The 22882-nt window shown below is 31.1% G+C and overlaps 1 protein-coding gene across 1 annotated transcript; it reads right to left on the bottom strand.

Moving 5' to 3' along the window:
- LOC126745021 (carboxy-terminal kinesin 2) lies at positions 1-20191 on the bottom strand. Its single transcript, XM_050452674.1, has 8 exons — positions 19387-20191; positions 13252-13467; positions 12947-13198; positions 12664-12869; positions 12402-12608; positions 8355-8604; positions 8108-8294; positions 1-476 (listed from the first exon to the last, which is right to left on the bottom strand). The coding sequence occupies exons 1-8, from the start codon at positions 20051-20053 to the stop codon at positions 299-301; spliced, it is 2163 nt and encodes a 720-aa protein (XP_050308631.1). The 5' UTR covers positions 20054-20191; the 3' UTR covers positions 1-298.
- Positions 20192-22882: the final 2691 nt, after the last annotated feature.

Below are 22882 nucleotides of genomic sequence, written 5' to 3'. Positions count from 1 at the left end.
TGTGAAAAAGTAATATAATAAAATATAATATTGACAAAATCTTAATTTACTAACATTTCTTATAACCGATTGCTTTTGGCTTTAAAGTGTGTACAAATCGCCAATTGAATATTTTTTTTTAATTTAAGATTTTGAATTTTGTTCTTAGAAATTCACAATAATAAAATCTTGAGGTGGTAAGTAAGATTTCAATTTAATTCTGACAAGATATAAAATTGAATTCATAAATTAACAGGTATGGTAAACTTTTTCTCTAAAATAATTTATATACAATAAATTCCATATATATTAATTATGCTTAAATGATCATCTTATTCCGTTTACTGGCAGTCTTCACTTCCTTCACTTTGGAGGCAAATCTTAAAGAATTAATGCTCTCAAGAAAGCATTCTTCCAAAGGCGCGATATTTACAATCATTAATGTTTTTGAACTGCCTCCAAGTGATGATTGCAACAGGTAGGTCAGTTTTGAATCTCTAAAATAAAGTAAAAAACAGATTTAATTATATCATTATAATAATAATTAATTATGCATTTATAAGATAATATTTTTTAAATAATTTACGATGAATTAAAAAAAATCCTTTTTATTTGTCCATAAAATACAGTAAGTAATACAGAAATTATCTTATCAATTCATCGAAAAACGACAAATAAGGAAAGCATCGCGATTATAAACAACCGATACACAGATATAAGCAACACCACAAAGATGTCGATATATCTGCGGGATGCTACCCATTAAAAGTATAAATATACTATTTTCAGCAAAGTGTCAAATACAAAAATCTTATACTTATATAAATTAAAACCTAAGTCTACATAAAACCTAAGCCTAAACCTAGATTTACAATAAAACAAAATAAAATAAAATAAACTCCTAAAAACTTTTATATATGAACAGACGCAGTAATCAGTTCTCTTAACTTATTTCACTTAAAAAGCTAAAAGAAACCGTAGATGCACGCAATTTGTATTGCATTAATTAGAAATCTATAATAGATTTAATCAAAGCAATAACCTGTGATACACAGATCAATTCAATCCCATATTCAGTTACATACACATTCAATTAAAAAATAATGGAGGGATTCAATTTTTATTTTTTATAAAACAATTATTTGTACTTATAATGATGTAACAAGAAATTAAAAAAAAATTAAAATATATAAATTACAAGACATTTCCTTGTTTGGTCAATAAGTTACTTTTAAAACTCTTTATAAATGTAAATGTATATGTTTGTGTATTTATTGCGTCCGCTAGTTCATTCGATAACTTAATAGCTACGTAACTGAATGATTTTTGGAAATTCGCAGTTTTATTTTGCGGAATTAAGAAATTATTTATATGCATTGTATCATGGTTATGTCGACGACAGTAAAATAACTGAAGCAAATAAGGTGGCTGACCAGTTTTTAAAACTCTATGCACAAAACTCAGCTAATGACATTTTCGCCTGTTAGTAATTGATAAAATGGAAAGCCTATTCAAGTGAGGCGTAATGTGTTCTCTGTATGTTATATTAAAAGAAAAACGTAAACAGGAGTTCTGTAATTTTTGAATTGAATTGGCCGTTTCCGCTGTTAGTGAACTTTTAAGACCAAACTGTTACAGAGAAAATATTTTGTCTTTGACGGTATATATTTCTTAAGGCTCCAGAGTTTCCTCAAACGCATATAGGCAATACCTAATTTTCGCTTCACAAGTGCATTAAAAGACAGTTCAGAATCCAGATAAATACCTACATTTTTAACTTCCTTCATTATTGGAAGGCGTGTATCATTTATTTTAGGAACAAAATTGTTGGATACTCTCTTAAGTTTTAGTTTGGTACCACCAAGAAATATTACAGACGATTTAGAAGGGTTAAGTTTTAAATTGTGATTTTTGGCAAAATTATTAATATGATTTAAGTCAGTATTAAACAGACTTTCAGGGAATGATATATATATTTGCGAATCGTCCGCATACTGTTGTATCTTACAATATTGTAGATGCTTATACATATCCGCAACATAAATAGAGAACAACAGTGGGCCCAAAATAGACCCTTGAGGTATATTCCCTGTGGCATAATCGAGTACTCTGACTTAGCTAGAAGGTAGTCATTAGTACATATTGCAACACAGTGGGAACGGTTGCTAAGATAAAATGAAAAGAAATCTATCGAGGTTCTTGAAAGGCCAAAATATTGCAGTTTTGCTAGAAGCAGCTTATGACTTAGAGTGTCAAAAGCTTTGCTAAAATCTAGCAATCCCAAACACGTTACATTTTTATTGTCTTCGTTCATTCGAATATCTTTGATTAAACTTGGAAGGCTTGTAGTTGTACTATAATTTTTCCTGAAACCCGATTAACAATCTGTAATAACATGTGAAGAGGTACAAAAGGAAAATAATCGACAAATCTTTTGTTGAATTTGTTGTTTTGATTTTTTTTTTGTAATACTTTATTGCTGGTGCTGTAAGGTCCCGCCCTTTAAAATTGTTTTAGACAAATTAAAAATAATATTTCAAGCTTGAAACGTGCTTTACTATAACTTCATATCAAATTGGCGAGTAAGCAGCTCCGCGCTGTTGAGAAACCTTTTAGAAAATTGACAAACCAGTTACTGAAGCTCAGCCTGTTTAAAACATACATGTTCTGATTTTAACAATTATATAATTTATAATTTTGATAACGTTACATAATAATGAATTTGGAATTTTCAGCTAACTAGTCCAAGTAAGTCTGAGGCAATTGCCGAATATTTGGTAAAAGTGAACTCAAACACTACATGTTGCCAAAAGAGCATAAGCAAATATTTTTCTGACAAAACTGATCAAATTGACTTGTTTTTGCATGTTTAATGCATGATGTGTTACTATTCGTTAGGTTTCCCCTGAAGAAACCCTAATTTAATGAACTTAAAGCCTAAATTAAAAGTTAATTTAAACTGTGTACAGTGACATTGTGTTTTGAATAAAAACTAAAAAAAAAATTGGAAAATTATATTTAGGGTTAAATTAACTTTTTACCTAACTAATCAGTATCTATCGCTGTTATAATGTGGTTATTATGGAATGATTTTTTATAATGTTTTTTCTTTTGCTTAATTTTCTGCTTTTCTATTTATTATTTCTTTAAATAAATTGATTTTTTTACACTGTCATTAAGTCCTTAAAAATATCAAAATCAGTATACCATGTCACGATTAAGATATTACTTCACAATAAAGATTAATGTCACGATCACAAATATTAAAATTTATAGTCTAAGATATTCAAAAATTAGAATAAGCTATAGCTAAATAGCTGAAAGTTAAATAATTATAAAAAATTAATGTCATTTACATCTAACGCTTCGCCTTGTGCACCTTAAATCTATCAAATCTTTAAATACTTTTAGTCCACTTTCATATATGTATCCAGTTTTAAGTCATTGTTCTAAATTTAGTTAATGTTTATTAATTTTTTCAGGCAACGTGTTATAAAGCCTGGGAGCAAAATATTAACATATATTGTTGTTCTTTGGCCAAGAGTCTTTTGTGTAAATTACAGGATATGCTAACTTGTTTAGCTATTTAAAAGTTTTAAATGGTTTTCTGAAGCTTCTCTTCCCCCATGCAAGTATTCCACATGTTATTAGACTTTGAAGTCGCTGAATGTTCATATTTGCAGGTATTAAATTTATCTGCTAGCAACAGTTATAATCATGTCCCTAGCGGAATGAAGCTATGTCAAATCGGAAATCATCTTCTGGGAGTTCAAAATATGTATTGAAATCTATAAGAAACCTAAATTAGGTAATTGCAACTTCTATAACAGCTTAAAATTTAAAAAACATTTAAATGTTTTTTAAATTTTAATGATTAAGTGAGGAACAGGTTATGCTAACAATTTTGAGCTCAAAAGCAAGGAATCTGTTTGTCGAAGAGTTCGTGCCTTTCAAAGATAATAGAAAAGCTTGTTAAGAAACAAATTTTAAATATCGCACTAAAAAATAATATATTTAGTTCTACTCAGTTTAGATTTAAAAAAAAAAAATCGACTAGTGACCCAATTTTGAATTTTTCAGAAAGGCTTTATGTGTAGTTAAATGACGGACAGGTTGCAGCGGCACTGTTCTGTGACTTAATGAAAGCTTTTTTTCTAACGAAAGATTGTTTGTGACAGAATATTGTTGCGTAAGTTGGATATCTATGGTTTCAGGGATAAGGCAGTGGAATGGTTCCGTTTATATTTGAATGATAGAAGTCAGTCTGCGTGTTTTGATGGTGCTTCCACTCAGCAAACCTTGAATGATGGAGTACCTCAGGGTTCGGTTCTTTTTTATTTTTGTTTTATGTTAACGATTTTACGAGCCTAAAGACTTTGGGGATATCTACTTTGTGCGCGAATGATGCTACTGTCCTGTGGAGTGATATGGATGAGAACATTCTGGCAAAAATTATTAATAATGACCTGCCTCTAATTAAAACTTGGTGTGACTCAAATAAACTTTATTTAGCTTTAGTTAAGCACTACATCAGACACTAAATTTTTAGTCATTCAAATAGATAATAAACTAAAATTTCAACAACATATGGAACAACCGGGTAGAAAACTTGCATCAAACTGCTTTGAATTAGGTTAATATCCAATGAGTTTAAAGTTATGACTAAACAGGCATATTTTGCAATAACTGAATCCCATTTACGGTATGGTACATGTTTTTGAGCATCTTGTTCTAAACACTTAATGAATACATTATTTTTATTGCAAAAAAGGCAATTAGGTACATGAATAAAGCCAAAGCTACAGATTCATGTAAGACTCTCTTTGTTGCGGACAAAATTTTAAAATTGCCCTGTCTCTTTATACTTAAAACAGTATACATATTTAATACACAAGAAATACGGTGGCAGTTTGAGTCAGTAGGGTCAGCATAGGGTGCCATTGCCCATTCCCAGATCGGCCCTGGTGCATGACTCTGTAGTGTATAATAGTCGTCAATTTTTTAACCATTTGCCTATCAGAATAAGACAGATTTTTCAGGCTCATAGATTTAAAAAGGAACTTAGGAAATGGCTTGTTGCCAGACGCTATTATGATATGGAAGAATATTATAATGATACCTTTTAACGTACTTAGTTCCTACTGGTATAAGTTTGATTGTTTTTTTAGCTACTTTAGGTTTTATTAGCACTTTATTTTATTTTAATTTTATTTTTATTGGTGTGTATATTTCGTATATTTTTTGTTGTTTGTTGTCACCTACTTTTATTTATTTTTTTGTTTTATACAGCTTTGTTCTTACAACAAATGTTTGAAACAATAAGGCGTATTTTTTAATATTTTTTTGTAGATAAAGATTTAAGAACCATCATACAATTGAATATTAACAATATAGGTCATACAGGGTGTTTCAAAATTCACTACATATATTTTAAGGGCGTATTCCTGAGGTCAAAAAGAGACTTTTTTTTCCTATAAACATGGGTCTTAAAATGCACCCCCTTCAAGCTACAGCCATCGCAAGAAGTGTAAAAAAAATAGATTTTTTAAAACTGTGTCTACAGTTTTGCATCAAATTTAACGAAATTTGGAATACCCCCGTTATTTTAGGCGGTCTATTTACTTTTTGTCTTAGAAAAGGCGTAAAACTAATTTTAAGGGGTAAACTGAGGGGGTGCACTTTTTACGGCCAAAATTTTATGTACGCATATATTTTTTTTTTTAAATTAAGCTACACCAGAATATGGGCCATACAAAAATCTAAATTTTATGTCTCTTGCATTTTTTTGATAATACGAATAGTTTTTGAGAAAATCACTGATTAATAAAAGGCTACCAATAACGTAATAATTAAAATTTAAACAGATACCTCTCTCAGGAAACAAATCCATCTCTCAGGAAATACAAAGTTCAAATAGTCATGCACTGTTATACGGAAATGTGGGGTTAATAATAATATAATAGTTGTTGTTATAAGAAAAAGGGGGGGCACCGTCATGCATAAACCACATGTTCGCTCGCACATGTAAAGATACATTGTCTAGTAAACCATTTAAATGGTGCTGTAGAAAGTCTAAATAAGTGTTGCCAACTAAAATTCTAGGAAAAAAGAAAGGACCAATTAACTCATCTCCCTCTAAACCTGCTCATACATCAAGGCTAAAGTCCCCCTGGTGGTGAGATTACCTAATTTCGTGCGGATTCTCTGCTGCCCAAACATGCACATTGTGAAAATTCACCACCCCTTCCCGCGAAAAATGAGCTTCGTCTGTGAATAGAATACTTGATAAAAAATTATCTCTCGCGCATCTCTGAAGTAACCACCTTGCAAACTGTAAGCGCCTTGGGAAATCTTGAGGTAGCAAAGCTTGAACTCTTTGAATATGGTATGGATACGAGCTATTTTCGTGCAAAACCCGCCAGGCAGTTGCATAAGAAACATCAAACTGTTATCAAACCGTTATCAAGTGTAAACTGACGTCAGTTTACACTTGATAACGGTTGGAGATACTTACCAACCGAAACGTCGTGTTACATTTAATAAATAAGACAATGCAAGTTCGACAAGATGTTTTCAAATGTCAAGCAAGTTAAAAAATGTCTACAACAAATACTCACAGCCTACTACTAAAACCTCAAAAATAAAAATGTCAACAATTGCGAAACACAGCCTACTTCCTAAATTTTTTCTTTGATTTTTAATTTACGATATTGCTATCCTTTTATTCACCGGCGATTTTCTCAAAAACTAATAGTCGTATAAAAAAATGCAAGAGACCAAAAATTTTTGTATGGTCTATTTTTTGGTGTAGGTTAATTTTAAAAAAAATGTATGTACACATAAAATTTTGCCCGTCAAAAGTGTGCACCCCCTCAGTTTACCCCTTAAAATTAGTTTTACGCCTTTTCTAAGATAAAGAGTAAATAGACCGCCTAAAATAACAGGGGTATTCCAAATTTCGTTAAATTTGATGCAAAACTGTAGACACAGTTTTAAAAAATCGATTTTTTTTACACTTGGGTGCATTTTAGAACCCATGTTTATAGGAAAAAAAAGTCCTCAAAGTATTTTGACCTCAGGAATACGCCCTTAAAATATATGTAGTGAATTTTGAAACACCCTGTATATTATGGTATTTGATGAAACCGAAGTTAAACTAAAGAATTGAGACAAAAAATTTTATTCCAGTTTACCAAAGTTTTTTACATCAGTTCTCATATCTAAAGATTAATCAGAGCGTACTTAAAAGATCTAATAAATTTCAATAAAGCACTAAGTATGTGTTGGAGTATTGTTGATAAGTTTTTGTTTAATAAGATACTTTTAAGGTCTTGCCTATAGCTTTATGCCTTTTGTGCAAGAGTGGCAAAATTAATTGATTCAATTAATAAACTTTAAAGTAAAGCTGGTTGGAGCAAAACAGAATTGCTCTGAAGAGGTTTTGTGGCAGCAAATTTATATATACTTTTTTAAATTTAAGTTGTCGATTCTAGTCGTCTTCGAGGTTCTTGAAACTTTCAAAGTTCTTGATCAAAATACAATAACAAAAACAAATTTTTATGTAAAGAAACTTATCTGTTTTATAAGTATTATTTTGTAATTTGTTTTGTGTTAATATTCCCTTAAGTACATATTAAAACTTAAGATATTTAGATAACATTTTTATTGTGAAGTTGTAGATATTTATTTAAGTCACGAAAATCATGTTTGTCATATCTTTTTTTCATAAACAATAAAAGTTGTAACGTTAAAATAAATACTTTTTAACATATCAATAATGTATTTTGCAAAAAAGTTGTTAAGATATACAAACATAAGATTTTTTTTTAGGACTTTTTAAAGGTACCAGCGCTATCTGAAAGATCTCCAACCATTTATTGTTATTGTTTATACTAATGTGAATATACAAAATATATTTTTTAAACACCCTGTATTATATGGATAAGACAAAGTTTGCCTCATCCATTGGATGGCTTCATCAGAAGGCCATTGGACATGCTGTTTTATATATCCCTTTGAAATGACAAACATTGCGCAATGACAAACTTACCTAAGCCAAAAGCCGAGACGGTTTTGAATTAATTAAATAAGGCAAAATAAAGTAGTTATTATATGTTATTTAGCTTACCTATAAGGAACATGTTTCGACTTGTTATGCAAAGCACTAATGACATTCCCCAAAGTTGACAGACTCTTGTTTATATTTTTCGTTTCGATTAATCGCTCTCCGACAGACTGTTTAGCATTTTCCGACCCGGCCAGATCAACCAGATTTATAGACCCCTTATAAACGATATTTTGGTCTTTGAATGTACCTTGTAAAAATAAAAATAACATCATTTCCTAGAAAAAAAAGGCAAATTATTCTTTCTCACCCTGTAAATAAATTTTTGTGACTGAATGTGACCGACTGCTGTGCTCATTAAAATTAGTGGCCGCGGTAGCCCGATTAGTTTGAGCAATTCTAATATACTGTTCCAACTCATTTGCGGTACTTATCGCTTGTATTGTCAGATTCGTTACTGTTGTACCTTTGCCTTCGTTGAAATAGATTTCCATTTTTTGGTTACTGTTTACGTTTAGTAAATCTCGCACGTTTTCGTTGTAGATTTCCAAAAAACTTGCCTACAAATGGAATTAATATGAAAATTAGTGAGTGCTACAAATTATAAAAAAGCAAGAAAGTTTTATTATGACTTATTGCTAAAATAGTATAAATAATTTTGTAGGAAATTAAGTGATCCTAGAAAATTATTAGAAAGTAATTATTTATTGTTTCTTTCATTTTCTTCTATTGTTTTCAATTTATCAATTGGTATATTTTTTGGTTTAGGGATCGAAAAAAAAACCCTTCTGTAGTTTTAAATAGCCATTATTGTAGGATACACCGGGTGTTAAAAAAAATCACATTTTGGACTGAAAAATAGAACAACTAATGTTTTTTATTTAATAATATCTAATAGAGCTAAAAAAATAGAGCTATAAAATTTGCTTCTACTATAAGCCAAATTACATTAATAATCGATATTTAAAGTCGTTTTCCTCATAACCAATCATTTACAAAAAGTAATAAAAGAAGAACCGTCATAAATCTTTAGACAAAAAACAATCATCTAATAAATCGCTTAAAAAGTAAAAACTATATTGACGAGAATATGGCCAAATGGTTAAAATTATAAAATTCTGTGCCAACAAAAAAAAATTGTCTACCTAAAATCCATAAAGACAATGGAGTACACAAAGCTCTAATAGAATTCTTGATTATCTTTCAAACAATCATCTACCTCACAGAACTAATATAATTCAGTAATCAAATAAAAAAAATAAATTTACCAACTCTCTGACAATTTAGGAATAAAAATATATACTTCTTTATTTATATTACCAAAATATTATTACAGTTTGTATTGAGTTTAACCCCTTAGTAAATGGATTAAACTCAAACTGTCGCAAAGTAGGTATAATGAATTTAATCTTTAATCTCACAGAGGGAAATGTACTCCATAATTAGCATGATGGAAAGGAACGCGAAAAATTAGTGGACTTCGTCCCATATAGGACACCAGAATATGATTTTCACAAAAGAGCAGAGCAGTAAGGAATTTTAAAGCAAAAAGATGATAACCCTGAACTAATTGACAAATCCAAGAATAGACATTGCTTTGTTAACTGTAATCCACATAAAATGAAAAGATACACATAAAAAGAATTAAGATGATCCACAAGCTTATTTGCAATGAAATGTAACCCTTAATCTCTATTTTCAGAAACAGCCTTTAATATTGAACCATTTATAAAATATTCATTTAAAATTATATTTGATACCCCAACCCAACCCAACTAAAATTTCAAACACTCTAGACTATTATTAATGCATTATAAACTAATAGCTCTGTATCATATACATAAACGGAATAATTTCAGTTCAGAGAGAAGGGTTTGTTTACTGCTTTGCCGATGACACGGGCATAATAATTTGTGGTAAATCATGGGAAATCGCAAAGTTCAACGCAGAGTTAGCATTAAATTAAAACATGGCTTGACTATAGCTTGCTCTCTTTAAATATAGGGAAGATAAAATTCGTAACTTTTTCCTTAAGTAATGAAAATTTACCACATTTTCTGTACCTAAAAATTCATGAATCTATTGTAATTTAACGGTAAATAATCCTTGTTCCTGTGATAAAAGTATTGAAAGAAAACCAAAACTTAAACTGGAAGGAGCAGGTAGGGTATGTAACTGATCAGGAACAGGATCAGAAAACTCATCTACAAGTTTTATGAGTTGAGAAATATCCTAGACTTAAAAACCTTAAAGATAATCAATTTTTCACTAGTAGTGTCGCGTCACCAAAACTACCCGTCTCAGCAACACGTTGGTTCGGTTGAAATAAAAGGCAGTTTTTCTAAACACAATCCTTTAATTCCTAAAACTGACCAAATCAGGAAAACAAGTAACGTTGAAAAGTATATACAACAAAAAAGATAGATAATAATTAATGGTAAGTTAAATATTCAGCAAGCAAAGCCTCGAAATTTGAAAAAGAACCCGTCGAGAAAAATATTGGTTTTCGATGCCTGCCGAAACCGTAACGATACTAAAAGTTGGAATTCAGTTTTCTCAAAAGCAAAACACATTTATCTAACCCAATACATGCTGCAAAAGCCATTCGACTGAGCCCTTGTGAAACACGTGTCTTCGGTCATAAATTAATAGACAAGGGATCACAAGACCGCCCGTTATACCATCAATAAAATCATAAACTTGCACTTTTGAAGAGGATTGGGAAAAACATGTGCATTGCATCTTAGACTGAAATTTCTCTTATTCTATGAAATGTCACACAAATTGTTTCCTAAAACTATTTACTGGCTCTAACAAGTAGAGTCAATTATAAGTTATGGGTTAGTTGCTTCCGGTGATACAGGAACTACAATTTTAAAAAAGCTTGAGATAACCTAAAAATGGATTATCAAGATAATGTTATTTAAAGAAAAAGAGATACCCATCAAACTTAGGTTTTAAAGACATTTAGATAATGTTAAGCGCGCACACAGTATTATTTTACTATTGTGCGTTGAAATAATGCAATGAAAATATATTTTTGTTATTTATTAATAGAAAATAATCGGGTTATTATAGGGACAACATGAATTATATACGAATTATATACAACTAAAATTAAGATTGAACATTGTTATATTGTTGGAATTGTAGTTTCAGCCTGTTAGGTTTGCATAGTTTGTATTTACTTGGACTGGGTTGCTTGAACTAATATATATTTTTAGGTTTGTAATCATTGCTTATAAATAAATAAATAATACTATCAAGGTCCCTGTAGTAAGGTATCAAAGTCCGAATTTAATATTTTATACAATTTAACAGGCAACTGCTTGAGAATATTAAATTCTATCACTAAGATCACTTAAGATTGAAAAGTAACGGTCCCACACGTGTGACCTTTGAAGCATCCATACATCATTAGACAAAAAGCCTTTCACATGAACCAGATCGGGACTACCTGCCAAAATACTGCGACAGAATTTAAACAGAAGATTTACAAGTCTTATTGCTTTAAGCTTACTGATTAGATGCTCATATCATAAGTCTTAGGGAAGTCGGTACCTAAGATATCAATCTGCTATGATCTCTCAAAGGCATACAGCAAATAGTGCTGGTGGATGAATAAATTAGTGACTATAAATCTGTCTCTTGCAAGTTCATGATGTTGATAAATTCACAATGCCAAGCAAAATGTTCAGTGAAGGGCCATTGGCCATGCTATTTTATATATCGGTTTGCAATGACAAATTATTCGTCCAGTGGAAAATTTTATAAGGTGGTCCTTCGACCATCTACTTTTATGACATTGGTCTCATCCTACGGACGTACATTGGATCTTTATATTTCCAAATCCTCTCGTTACCCATAGGACATATTTATGCTGTCTGAAAACTGATACTACCAACTAACACATACTCACTCCTGTATGAATATAATATAATTATGTATATGAACATTAGTTATTATATCTTGCAGGTAAGATAGGTATTACATCTATCAATAAGCAAAAACAAAAAGTTGAAGAGGTACTCATACAATTAAAGCTGTTTTATATTTTTATTGAGCATAGAACCAAAGGGATATTGTTTTTATGACCCTTAAGTATCATTTAAACCCAAAAAAGTTGGTAATGTTCAACTGTTTACTAACGCCTCTATATTTTCTTACACTTCGCGCAAAATATACCGAAGAAAATGACAAAATGTGTTCCCCAAAAGAATGAATAAGAGTATTCTTAATTTTTTTTTATGCTTACATTCAAAGCCATAATCCTTGCTGTACTGTTTCGATGAACCACCCTGTATATACTAATATCGTTTTACACTAAAACATGTACGATTTTTCAAGTATAACTTACATGCACTTCATATTTCCATCCTTCTTTTTCCAACCTAGAAATTGTCTTAAAAATCAACCTTACTGTCCTAGGAATCATTCCAGAGGCAACACCCTCTTCCCCTTGCATAGTGTATGTTTTTCCTGAACCAGTTTGACCATAAGCAAACACACATACGTCATATCCATCCAATGCTGACTGCACCAACTGGGCTAGATCTTCAAAAACCTAAAGAGTAATTTTGTAAAATTAGAATATAGGACACAGAAAAGAAAAAAATTACCTCTTCCTGCTTGCTCTGATGCGAGAATACTTTATCAAAAGTGAACTCGGAACGAGTTTCTTGTGCTTTTCCCGTTATTTGACTGATGCTCTCATGACTTTTTCGTAATTCTAAACCATTTTCGTCTACATACGCTATATAGCATTCCATTTTGTCTTGTTCAGAGGATAGAGGTGGACGTACACGGCAAAATACTCTTATATTACCTTAAAGTTATTTATGTACAATTTTTATTGCTTATTTTCAAAATATGTTATGTATTTTTATTTTATATATTTCTTACCCTTTAGGTCCTGAATTACATTGTGCATCATACGTCGTTTGGTTTCCAGGTCAAATACTGAACTTTCCAACGTTTCGACTTGGTTTTTAAGATTTACAATCTCCTCATCCCTTTCTTCTAGAGTTTTCGTTAAGTTTTCTACCTTGTCAAGTGCTTTAGCAGATATTTTGCTGAGCTTTTCATATTTAGCTGTAACATCTTGATATTGCTCTGTGATCTTCTCATGAGCCTGTTGTAAATTATTATAAAGTCCTAAAATGAAAAAATATAACTTCTGTCTTTTTGAAATATTAGAATGATAGTACCATTAATTCTTTTGGCTTCTGAAGCATTTTTTTCATTTTCAACTATCAAACTGCTAAGTTCCTCAACAGCTTTTTTATGTTCCTCAACTAAACTTTCATACAAGGGTTTTAATTTTGTAAGCTCCTCTGATATTTCGTCAAACTTTAGGCAACGTTTTTCTAAAATCTTCCGGTTTTGGCGCAAATCTATGACTTCTTCTTCAATTTTGGTGTATTCTGATTTTAAAAAAATTCACTTTAACTGACGAGAAGTAATTTGAAAATGATAAATAAAAATAAATTAAAATTAACAGAAATAAATAAAACTGCAAATAAAAAAATATATAAGACATTCAAGCCTGAAAGATTATCAAAAGTGGATTGAGTATGTAAGTTTAATTATTAAATATGTTTTATACTATTTTATTATTTCTAAATTAAATCATATTTTAAGAAATTGTTTAATAGAAACAAATATTTCTTATTTAAATCCAACACCTCAGTGTGCCTCAAAATATTAAGTATAATTTTATTACTCTATTATATTTTGAGGCATTTTAATATTATAATTATAGAGTAGACTCAAAAATCAATAGAAGATTCAATTGCAGCAAAACTTACTTTAAATTATGAATGAAGCCACTGAATCTCCTTCCATAAAGAATTCTTCACCATTTATAAAGTCTGCAGTAAGTATACATAATAATAAAACATAATTATGGGCAGTTCTGAGAATATGAACAATATGTTCCTCATTAAAACCAAAAAAGATATTTATAGGCATTAATAATTTTCTCATCTCACCTTAACTTAATGTATGAAAAAATTCATTTATTTGTATAATGTAATTCCATTTGCAAGTATATAACATATGATCATTCAGTTAAATAATTTCATAGAACATTGATTTCTGGGTAAAGTTTATATGGATAAAATTAAATCTGAAGTACCACAAAGATGGGTTAAATTGCGTCTGAATTGCATGGGAAAAAACAGTGTCTAGAATTCTGTGTTAGTGTTTCAATCCCAAAAAAATCCATCCCCAATTCCATATAAGCATATTTTATAACTACACATTTCTCGCTAGGTCCACACCAGGTACCCTAAATTTTTCTAAGTTTACTGGATTCTGATCACTTCCAATCAAAGTATTCTTTCTGGTATATTTTGAGTGTATCTTTCCTTTAATGGACAGCCAAGACAGATCAAAAATGATAAACAGCAGAAATAAGAACAGATCCCAGTACTGAGCTTTGAGGAATTCCCATGCAATGTTTGCTTTGACCTCCAGATGACACTATATCTCAGAAAGTTGGCTTTCTAAGGACATTTCTAATGAATACGTGTCTATCGAGGGCTACCGGTTTTTAAGAGTAGATCGTGATACTAGAGGTGGTGGTGTTGGTGTTTACTTCAGAAGTGACTTGTGTGTAACTGAATTTGATGCTTATGATAAGAACGAGGAGTTGGAGCAACCATGGCTTATTATGAAGGTAAATACCATTATATTGGGATTAGGAATTTTTTATCGTCCTCCAAAATTCAACGCTTTAAATGCAATTTATATCTTGGAGAATTCTATTGGTTACATTTTACCTCTTTGTGATGAGTTGATTTTGTTGGGCGATATTAATATAAACTTGTTAGATTATGCGGCTATTAATGAAACTTTCAACAATTTGCTTGAGTCTTTTAATTTCAGACAGATTGTTATGAATCCCACTCGATTTTTATTAAAAAAGGCCTCTTTAATAGATGTGATTATCATTTCAAATGAGAATTTGCTGAATGGTCAGGTCTATCATCACGACATGCATGAAACATCTGATCATCGATTAATATACTGTAATATTACAATTAATTTGCCAGTGTTGCCTCCGAAAATTCTCGAGTATCGTGACTACAGGAATTTTGATCTAGAAAAATTTAATAGCGACTTATTTAACCTAAACTAAGGACAAATATTTAATCAAGTTGATCTTGATGACAAAATTAGTACGCTGACAGATAATATTTTGTTACTTTTTGATAAGCATGCGCCAAAACGTAAAATAAGGGTAACCAGACCAAAATCTCCTTGGTTTACTGGGGTTTTGCAAACAATGAAAAAATATAGAAATAGCCTTTTGTCAAAGTACAAAAAGTCAAAAAACGTTGGTGATTGGGAGGGCGGATTACACGGGCGGTTCGCAATGAAAAAAAAGCTTATCTCAATTTTCTGAGCACCACAAATAATAGCAAAAAAATTTGGCAAGGTCTTAATGACATGAATGTTTATAATAAAAATAAAAGCAATTATCACATTCCCATGCAACTACAGGATCCAAATGAAATAAATAACTTTTTTATTCAATCTGTACAGCAAATATGTCCAAGTGTTGATCCAGTTACAATAAAATTTTACCAAATCAATTCGATCGTTCAAGACACTTTTGGTTTACGTTTGGTTAATGATTACGAAGTCGGGCGTGCTATTTCTTCGCTTACGTCAAATGCATCAGGGTCGGATTACGCTTCAAATCCTTAAACTATGCTGTCCAGTTGTTATTCCGTTTCTAATGCATATTTTTAATCAAATGATTGAAACTAGCACTTTTCCCCAACAATGGAAAACAGCTAGTCTTACCCTTGGCAAAAAATAGTGATCCTAAGAGTCACTCAGACTTAAGGCCAATTAGTTTGTTGTGCGTGGTTTCTAAAATTTTTGAAAAGATAATATACCATCAAATTTTCGATTTTTTGCAAAAAAATAATCTTTTCTATAAATATCAGTCAGGTTTTAGTACAGGTACAGCTTTGCTGGACGTTTTGGATGAAATTATCCAGTCGATAGATAAAGGAGAACAATGTGCCCTGGTGTAACTTGACTACAGCAAGGCCTTTGACACGCTGGATCCAGAACTTATGTGTGCCAAGTTACAGTATTATGGATTTAACGACCAAACCATAAAACTTTTAAGAGGTTATTTAACACAAAGATCTCAGCGAGTGATTATTAACCAGAAGTTTTCGAGTGTGCTGCCTGTTTTAAAAGGTGTGCCGCAAGGTTCAATATTGGGCCCGCTGCTCTTTGTAATCTATATGATGGACATGCACCGGTGTATAACCAACAAGTGTAAATTAAAGCAATTTGCTGATGATAGTCAGATTCAGTTTTCTTTTGAGAAGGAAGGCTGGTTTGAAGCTGAAAGACAAATTAACCAAGGCTTAGATCAAATTCATGCTTATTCAAATAAAAATGATCTAAAATTGAATCCAAAGAAGTCAGTGGTGCTGTTTTTTGGTAACAAAAGGGATTATGTATTGTCCAACATAAACATAAAAATGATGGGCGAAGGAGTACCGGTGATTACTGAGTACAAAAACTTGGGCATCATTCTAGATAGCAATTTACGATTTAAATCGCATGTTTCTAAAATATGCCGGAAAGAATACTATGCGCTGAGAAATCTTTATAAAAGCAAACATTTTATCAATTTTGCACTCAAAAAAATACTTTGTGAATCACTGGTGCTCTCTCATACCAATTATGGCAAGTATGTTTACGGACCTTTCAAGGATTGTGGGACAAAGTTTAAATTGCAAAAGATACAGAATTCTTGTGCACGATTAATTTTCAATTTAAGAATCAGGGATCACATAAGTCACAAAATAAAAGAACTACAGTGTCTTAATATCGAAAAACGACAAAAGTTGCATTTTGCTTCCTTTCTAAAGAATCTCATAACAACACAAACACCTCAGTATTTAATAGACAAATTATCATATAGAACTTCTGTACACAACTTAAATACACGGTACAGAAATCGACTGGAAATACCAAAATACCAAACAAGCCTTTTCAGAGGTTGTTTTAGCTACCAGGCCAGCAAACTTTTAAATGAAATACCATCCAGTTTGATAGGTTTGCAAAGACAAGCTTTTAAAAAATAGTACAGACAGACTTTATTAGATTAATAACAATGCTTTTTTTTACATGATTTTTTTTTTCCATCTTATTGCTTATTTCTTGTGTCTTTTAATTAGATATTACATTGAACTTCTTGCCCATTACTGTTTTGTATGCATGGATTATTGTTATTTGTTATAATTTATGGTTTAGTTCATTAAATTCATAATTTAATTTTTTATGATTTCATTATTTTGGATTTACCTATATATTTTTTTTCTGTTTTATAATTATTAAGATTGTGAATTTAGATACAGTGGTAATCTTTTATATTTTGTATTCCAAACATTATCTATTATGTAGGTATACTGATCATTTATGTACTTGGTTAAAAGCAGCATTGCTGAAATTCGCCGAGTCAAAAATAAAGTCCTTTTTATTTATTTATATGTTAATGACCATGAGATAAGAGTCAAACCAATGAATGACAATTTGAGTAATTCTGCATAGTGGTCTTTCTACCTAAAATTTTCCTATCCTCAATGAGCCAAAATATTTTGTTAGATTTAAGTCTAATTTTTTTAATAGGAAAAACAACTTTAAAAATATCTAATTCTGTGAAAATAATTGACATGTTTGACCCTTTAAAACAATACCGCTAGACAAATGCAACAAGGTTGATTTCTAACTATTTTAAAAATTATTAAGTATTATAAGAAAAATATAAACATTTATATAGATTTAATTTGCATTAAAAATATCATATTTTGTAGTATCAGTGAGTGTCATGTATATGTCTCTGTGGGTTATATTATTGGTTTTAATTCAATTTGAAAAATGTTAATTCTTTTCAAGTTAATTTTCTAATCTTTAAAGATATTAGAGGATTGTTGTATTCTAAGTATGATGATTGATGGCACTTAAAATTGCAGAATAGATCACCAGAAAAAGATAACTTTCTTTCTCTTTTTTTTTTTTTAGATTTAGAGATTTTTCTTTTAATTACATGTTACTGCTAATAAATTTCGATTCTTGGTAGAATCGGTCCGTATTAGGTTTGGGTATAGCACAACTTTCATTAAGTATGATTATATTTATACAGGATTATAAAGTGCTAGTACTAGGATATAAACCATTTGCGTCTACATGTGGACAATATAAAACAATGTTATTTCACAAAACTCTATTTATTTTGAATTACTCATTAAACAATGTCTAACTTAAAAGAGTTTATATCAAAGAGTTTGCTTAGATGTGAAACTAAGTTTTTTTGGGCTTATTGAAATAGTATTAAATAAGGCTTTGCAGTTGTTATGTTTTGTAATAGTTTTCTAAGTAATTTTGACAATATGTTCATTTTAAGAAATGTCTACTTAGCCATAGTCTGTCAAGTTATAGAATATGCAAACCCAGTTTGGTTTCCATACTATGAGAAACATAAATATCAACTAGAGAGAGTGCAAAGAAGATTTCTAATACATGTTGCATTCAAACTAAAAATCCCTGAACATATGGTTAATTATGAGATTCTTCAAAAACTTTTCACAAAACAACTAAACACTAGTGCAACGGATAGACCAGCAGGACTTGTGTACTTAATATAAAATGCTAAATGGTTTAGATTCTCCAGAATTGATATAGTTAATAGGTTTAAGTAACCCTCACAACAATATGAGAAATAATAACTTATTGTGTAGCAAATATAGATATTTATAACACTAGTCTCTCTAGCTTTAACATTAAAAGAAAAAATGATAATCACCATTTAGGATTATTTGTTTGTTTAAGTATACTACGCAAATAATATACTTATAAAATATATTATTTCAGTAATATTTCTTCCTTATTTTTCTCTAGGTTTAAGTACAATATATTTAGGTTACTTGCCAACACCTTTAACACAAATGTAGTTAGTGTATAATGTATAAAATATTTTTTATTTCTGTTAAAGGTTGTAAACATTTAACATGTTAAAATCAACAAAAAAAAATATTATAGGCCTATGCTTTCTAAGTAATTGTACTTATTGTTTAAAAAAAAGAAAAGATATCTAGACCATTACTATCCTATTAAAACCATAAATTATAAAATTGTCATTGTTTCTTTTAGGATGTTTGATGGTAATCAGATATTTACATATATTTCTCCACATATGGGTGATGTCAACAAGTGCATGTTAGTGGCTTTAATGTTAAGATTGAAACCAATATCAATTTGATGTTGTGCATATGTATATAATAAACGTATAAATAAAAAACTTTTTGTACCTGATATTGCAGTTTCAGATTTTTTCTTTAAGTTACTGGTTTGTTCTTCTAGAATTTTATATTTCTCTGTCAATTGAGAAAACCTCCCTTTATAGTCCCATTCAGGAAGTTTCTTGTAAACCTTCGGCTTTGTTGCTCCATCCTCAATATTCTCCTGTAAAGGTCTTTTGGAAGCAGTTTTTTTTGTAACTTCAACCTTTGCTTTCAGAGGAACTGCCTGTTTCTTTACAGCCTTTGAGGGTGCTTGCTTTTTTATTTCAGTCTGGGGGACTTTTTGCAATACCTCAGGCAACATTTTAAGATCAATTGGTCTACTTCGACTGAGACTACTAAGGTCAGTAACCGATTTTGAACGACGTCTCATACCTACAGACTGCTGTTTAAAATTAGAAGGGAATGTACTTAGTGGAGGCCGAGGTGGGGCCTTAAGCTCCTTAACACCATTAACCTTTGTTGGTGGAGCCCTTGCTGGTAATTTAAAATCCAACAGTTTCTCTCTAGCTCCGACACTAGTCAAATCAGTAACAGACTTAGAACGTCGATGTAATGCCGCAGGTTTACCATGAAAACTAAGTATTGAATTTGTGTCCTGGGCTCTGATTATTGGCACTCGAATTTGTGGCACTTTTAAGCCTGACGGTTTCGGCAATTTACTGGACGTGGACATATTTTGAGCGAGTATTCTGCTCCACAAAATCAATTTGCATTTACTCAATTAGAATAGCTATATCTTTATTTTAAAAACTTAAACAAACTTGAAGATAGCTAACTGCCAAGCAAGAGAATTGTTAGCATTTGAAATTTAAACAAATGTCAATGTCAAATTTGACGTGTTATTCCACGACCGTTATATTATTGGAGTGCGTTCCAGTATCCTACGTCTAAGCGTAAGTTAACTAGCATATGCAACCCGAGGGATTCCAAGCAAATTTCAATAAATCAATGCGTGTCAATGATACGTATGGTAAAAAAATTATAGTAATAAAAATGATAATAACAATTTATTAATATATTATTATTGAAGCAACAAAAATTTGATTTGGTTGCTTTTAAGTCTACAGACTAACTTTGTCCATGTGTGCCTATTTATACAGTGCATCCCAAAAGTTATGTCTAAATTCATTTAAAATTCAGGGGTGTGTTCGAACAAAAAAGGCTCGGACCCGTCGATTTTTATTTCAAGTTGTGCATTTTTGTACGTGAAGTTTGTATATACAGGGTTGCTCAAAAATTACGACCATCAACTTCATTTTTTCAAACGAAAGCACCTTTTTTATTTCATCTTTGAATTTCGCGTGGAATTCTACGTATGTTTCATGCATCATGTCCTATATCTAAATTCAACAGATATCGAAAAAAAGACGATTCATGTAACAAATAAAAAAAGAACAAAAATTAAGTTAAATGTTCAAAATGGTTTTCATTCACGGCTTGACAATATCCAAGGCGATCAATAAAGTCTCGTTGTAAATTTTCAATCATTTCCGGAGTTATGGCGCGCCCTTCTCTGCGAATTGTCTCTTTCAAGTCGTCTAGATTATTTGGCCTATTAACAAATACCTTCGACTTGAGGTATCCCCACAAAAAAACAAAAAAAAGTCCATTGGTGATAGGTCAGGCGACCTAGCAGGCCATTCGATGGGTACTCTCCTTCCTATCCACCAATTGGGAAAGGTTTCATCCAAAAATGTACGCACAGTGGCAGCATAGTGCGGAGGAGCGCCATCTTGCTGGAAAATTAGTTCTTCGTGAGGATAGTCTGGGTCCAATGGATTTGGAAATAAAGCTAGTAATGCTGGAACTAATTCAAATTGAAGAAAATCGAGATACACTTGCCCCGTTAAAGTCTGTTCAAAGAAAAAGGGACCTATTACTCTTCCGCGTACTATTCCACACCACACATTTAGTTTTTGAGGGTACTGGGTGTTTACCTCCATCATCCAATGCGGATTTTCTGTTGCCTAATATCGACAATTTTGTCTTTTCACACTACAATTCAAACAGAACGTGGCTTCATCGAAAAAAATAATATTTGTTACTAAATTATTATTTAGATTGCACGTGTTTTGTAAGCGTTCACAAAACTCATTTCGCCTATGAAATCATCATCAAATAACTCTTGCACAGGAATAACTTTGTAGGGGTGATATTTGTGCTTTTTAACTATTCGGTGAACTATAAATTTCGCCATGTGTAAATTTGCCCCAATCTGCGACAGAGGACGGCATGGATTTTCTTCCAAAGAAAGCAAAACGTCAAGTTGTCAAGTTGCAAACGATTTCGGCTCTAACATGACCGAATTCTCTAAATTTAGCCTTTATTCTACTCACCACCTTTTGACATGGATGGATTTCATTGTATAATAGAGCAGCTTCTCTTTGAGTACGTGTTCTATCACCAAACCCAACCATGCACAGAATTTCTATTTTTTCTCGTTTCGTTAACTTTACCATTGTGAAAACCGCAACTTTGCTCGTACACTTTACACTTGACAATAAAGTCGAAATTATACCTATTTGTAATGACGTCATTTTTGTTTATCTTTGTTTAACATATTCCAAACAGCAGCGACAACAAACTTTTGAAAAAAATTGGTGTCTGATGATTATGCATCTTTTATATACTAGGTTATGTGAAATATCCGTCACTGTCAATCAAAAATATTGGTTTGTCAACTTGTTCTTGAAAGTTATTTCGAAAAGTGTTAGATAATGCCCAAAAAAAGACATAATAGGTATAATGAACAATCGCAGCTGATGATTTTAAATATATTGGCTTTTTTTCAACTGGAAAAGGAACAAGTCCGAAACGGAATTGCACTTCAAATTGAGAATGTGATACAGCGAGCCGCAGATGCAACAAAATTGAGCACAACAACGATCACAAATATAAAGAAGAATGGGATAAAATCAGATCAGGATGACGCAGCCCGTATATCTTCCAAGCAAAAGACAGCAAAAACCAAAATTACAACATATTTGAAACATAGAATTCGGGACACAATTTATTCTATGTACGCCAGAAAAGAATATGTAATATTGGCAACAATAAGAGAAAAGTTCAAAGAAGAAATTGAATATTTTGAGTTTTCCATTGATTCCTTAAGCAGATTGATCAATAGTATAAGCTTTAAGTGGAAAAAATCAAATAACATAATATATTTGATGGACTTGCCACATATTGTTCATAAAAGAATCAATTTTTATGGAAGTATATCAAAAATAGAAATGTAGGTCCGGAAGGACTCCAGTTTTCATTGACGAGACGTGGATTTTTAGCAAGGGATCATTTCGTAGTAGCTGGCAAGATGACACCAAGCACACGGATTCAAGGAAAAACAGTGAAGGTAAAAATAATCTGGTTATCTTTTTAGATTTTTTTTTGAATAAAAACTATTGCCCCTGTAAGGGCCCTCTAACTTCATAATTTCATCTGTTTCGTAGTTTCATATAATTTCTCTCTAAAACAATATGAGGGAATTTAACTCCATACACTA

Source organism: Anthonomus grandis, chromosome 1 (genome assembly GCF_022605725.1).
Source record: "Anthonomus grandis grandis chromosome 1, icAntGran1.3, whole genome shotgun sequence".
Lineage (NCBI taxonomy): Eukaryota > Metazoa > Arthropoda > Insecta > Coleoptera > Curculionidae > Anthonomus > Anthonomus grandis.
The sequence above is the reverse complement of the archived record's forward strand: the minus strand, read 5'-3'. Positions and strand labels throughout refer to the sequence as shown.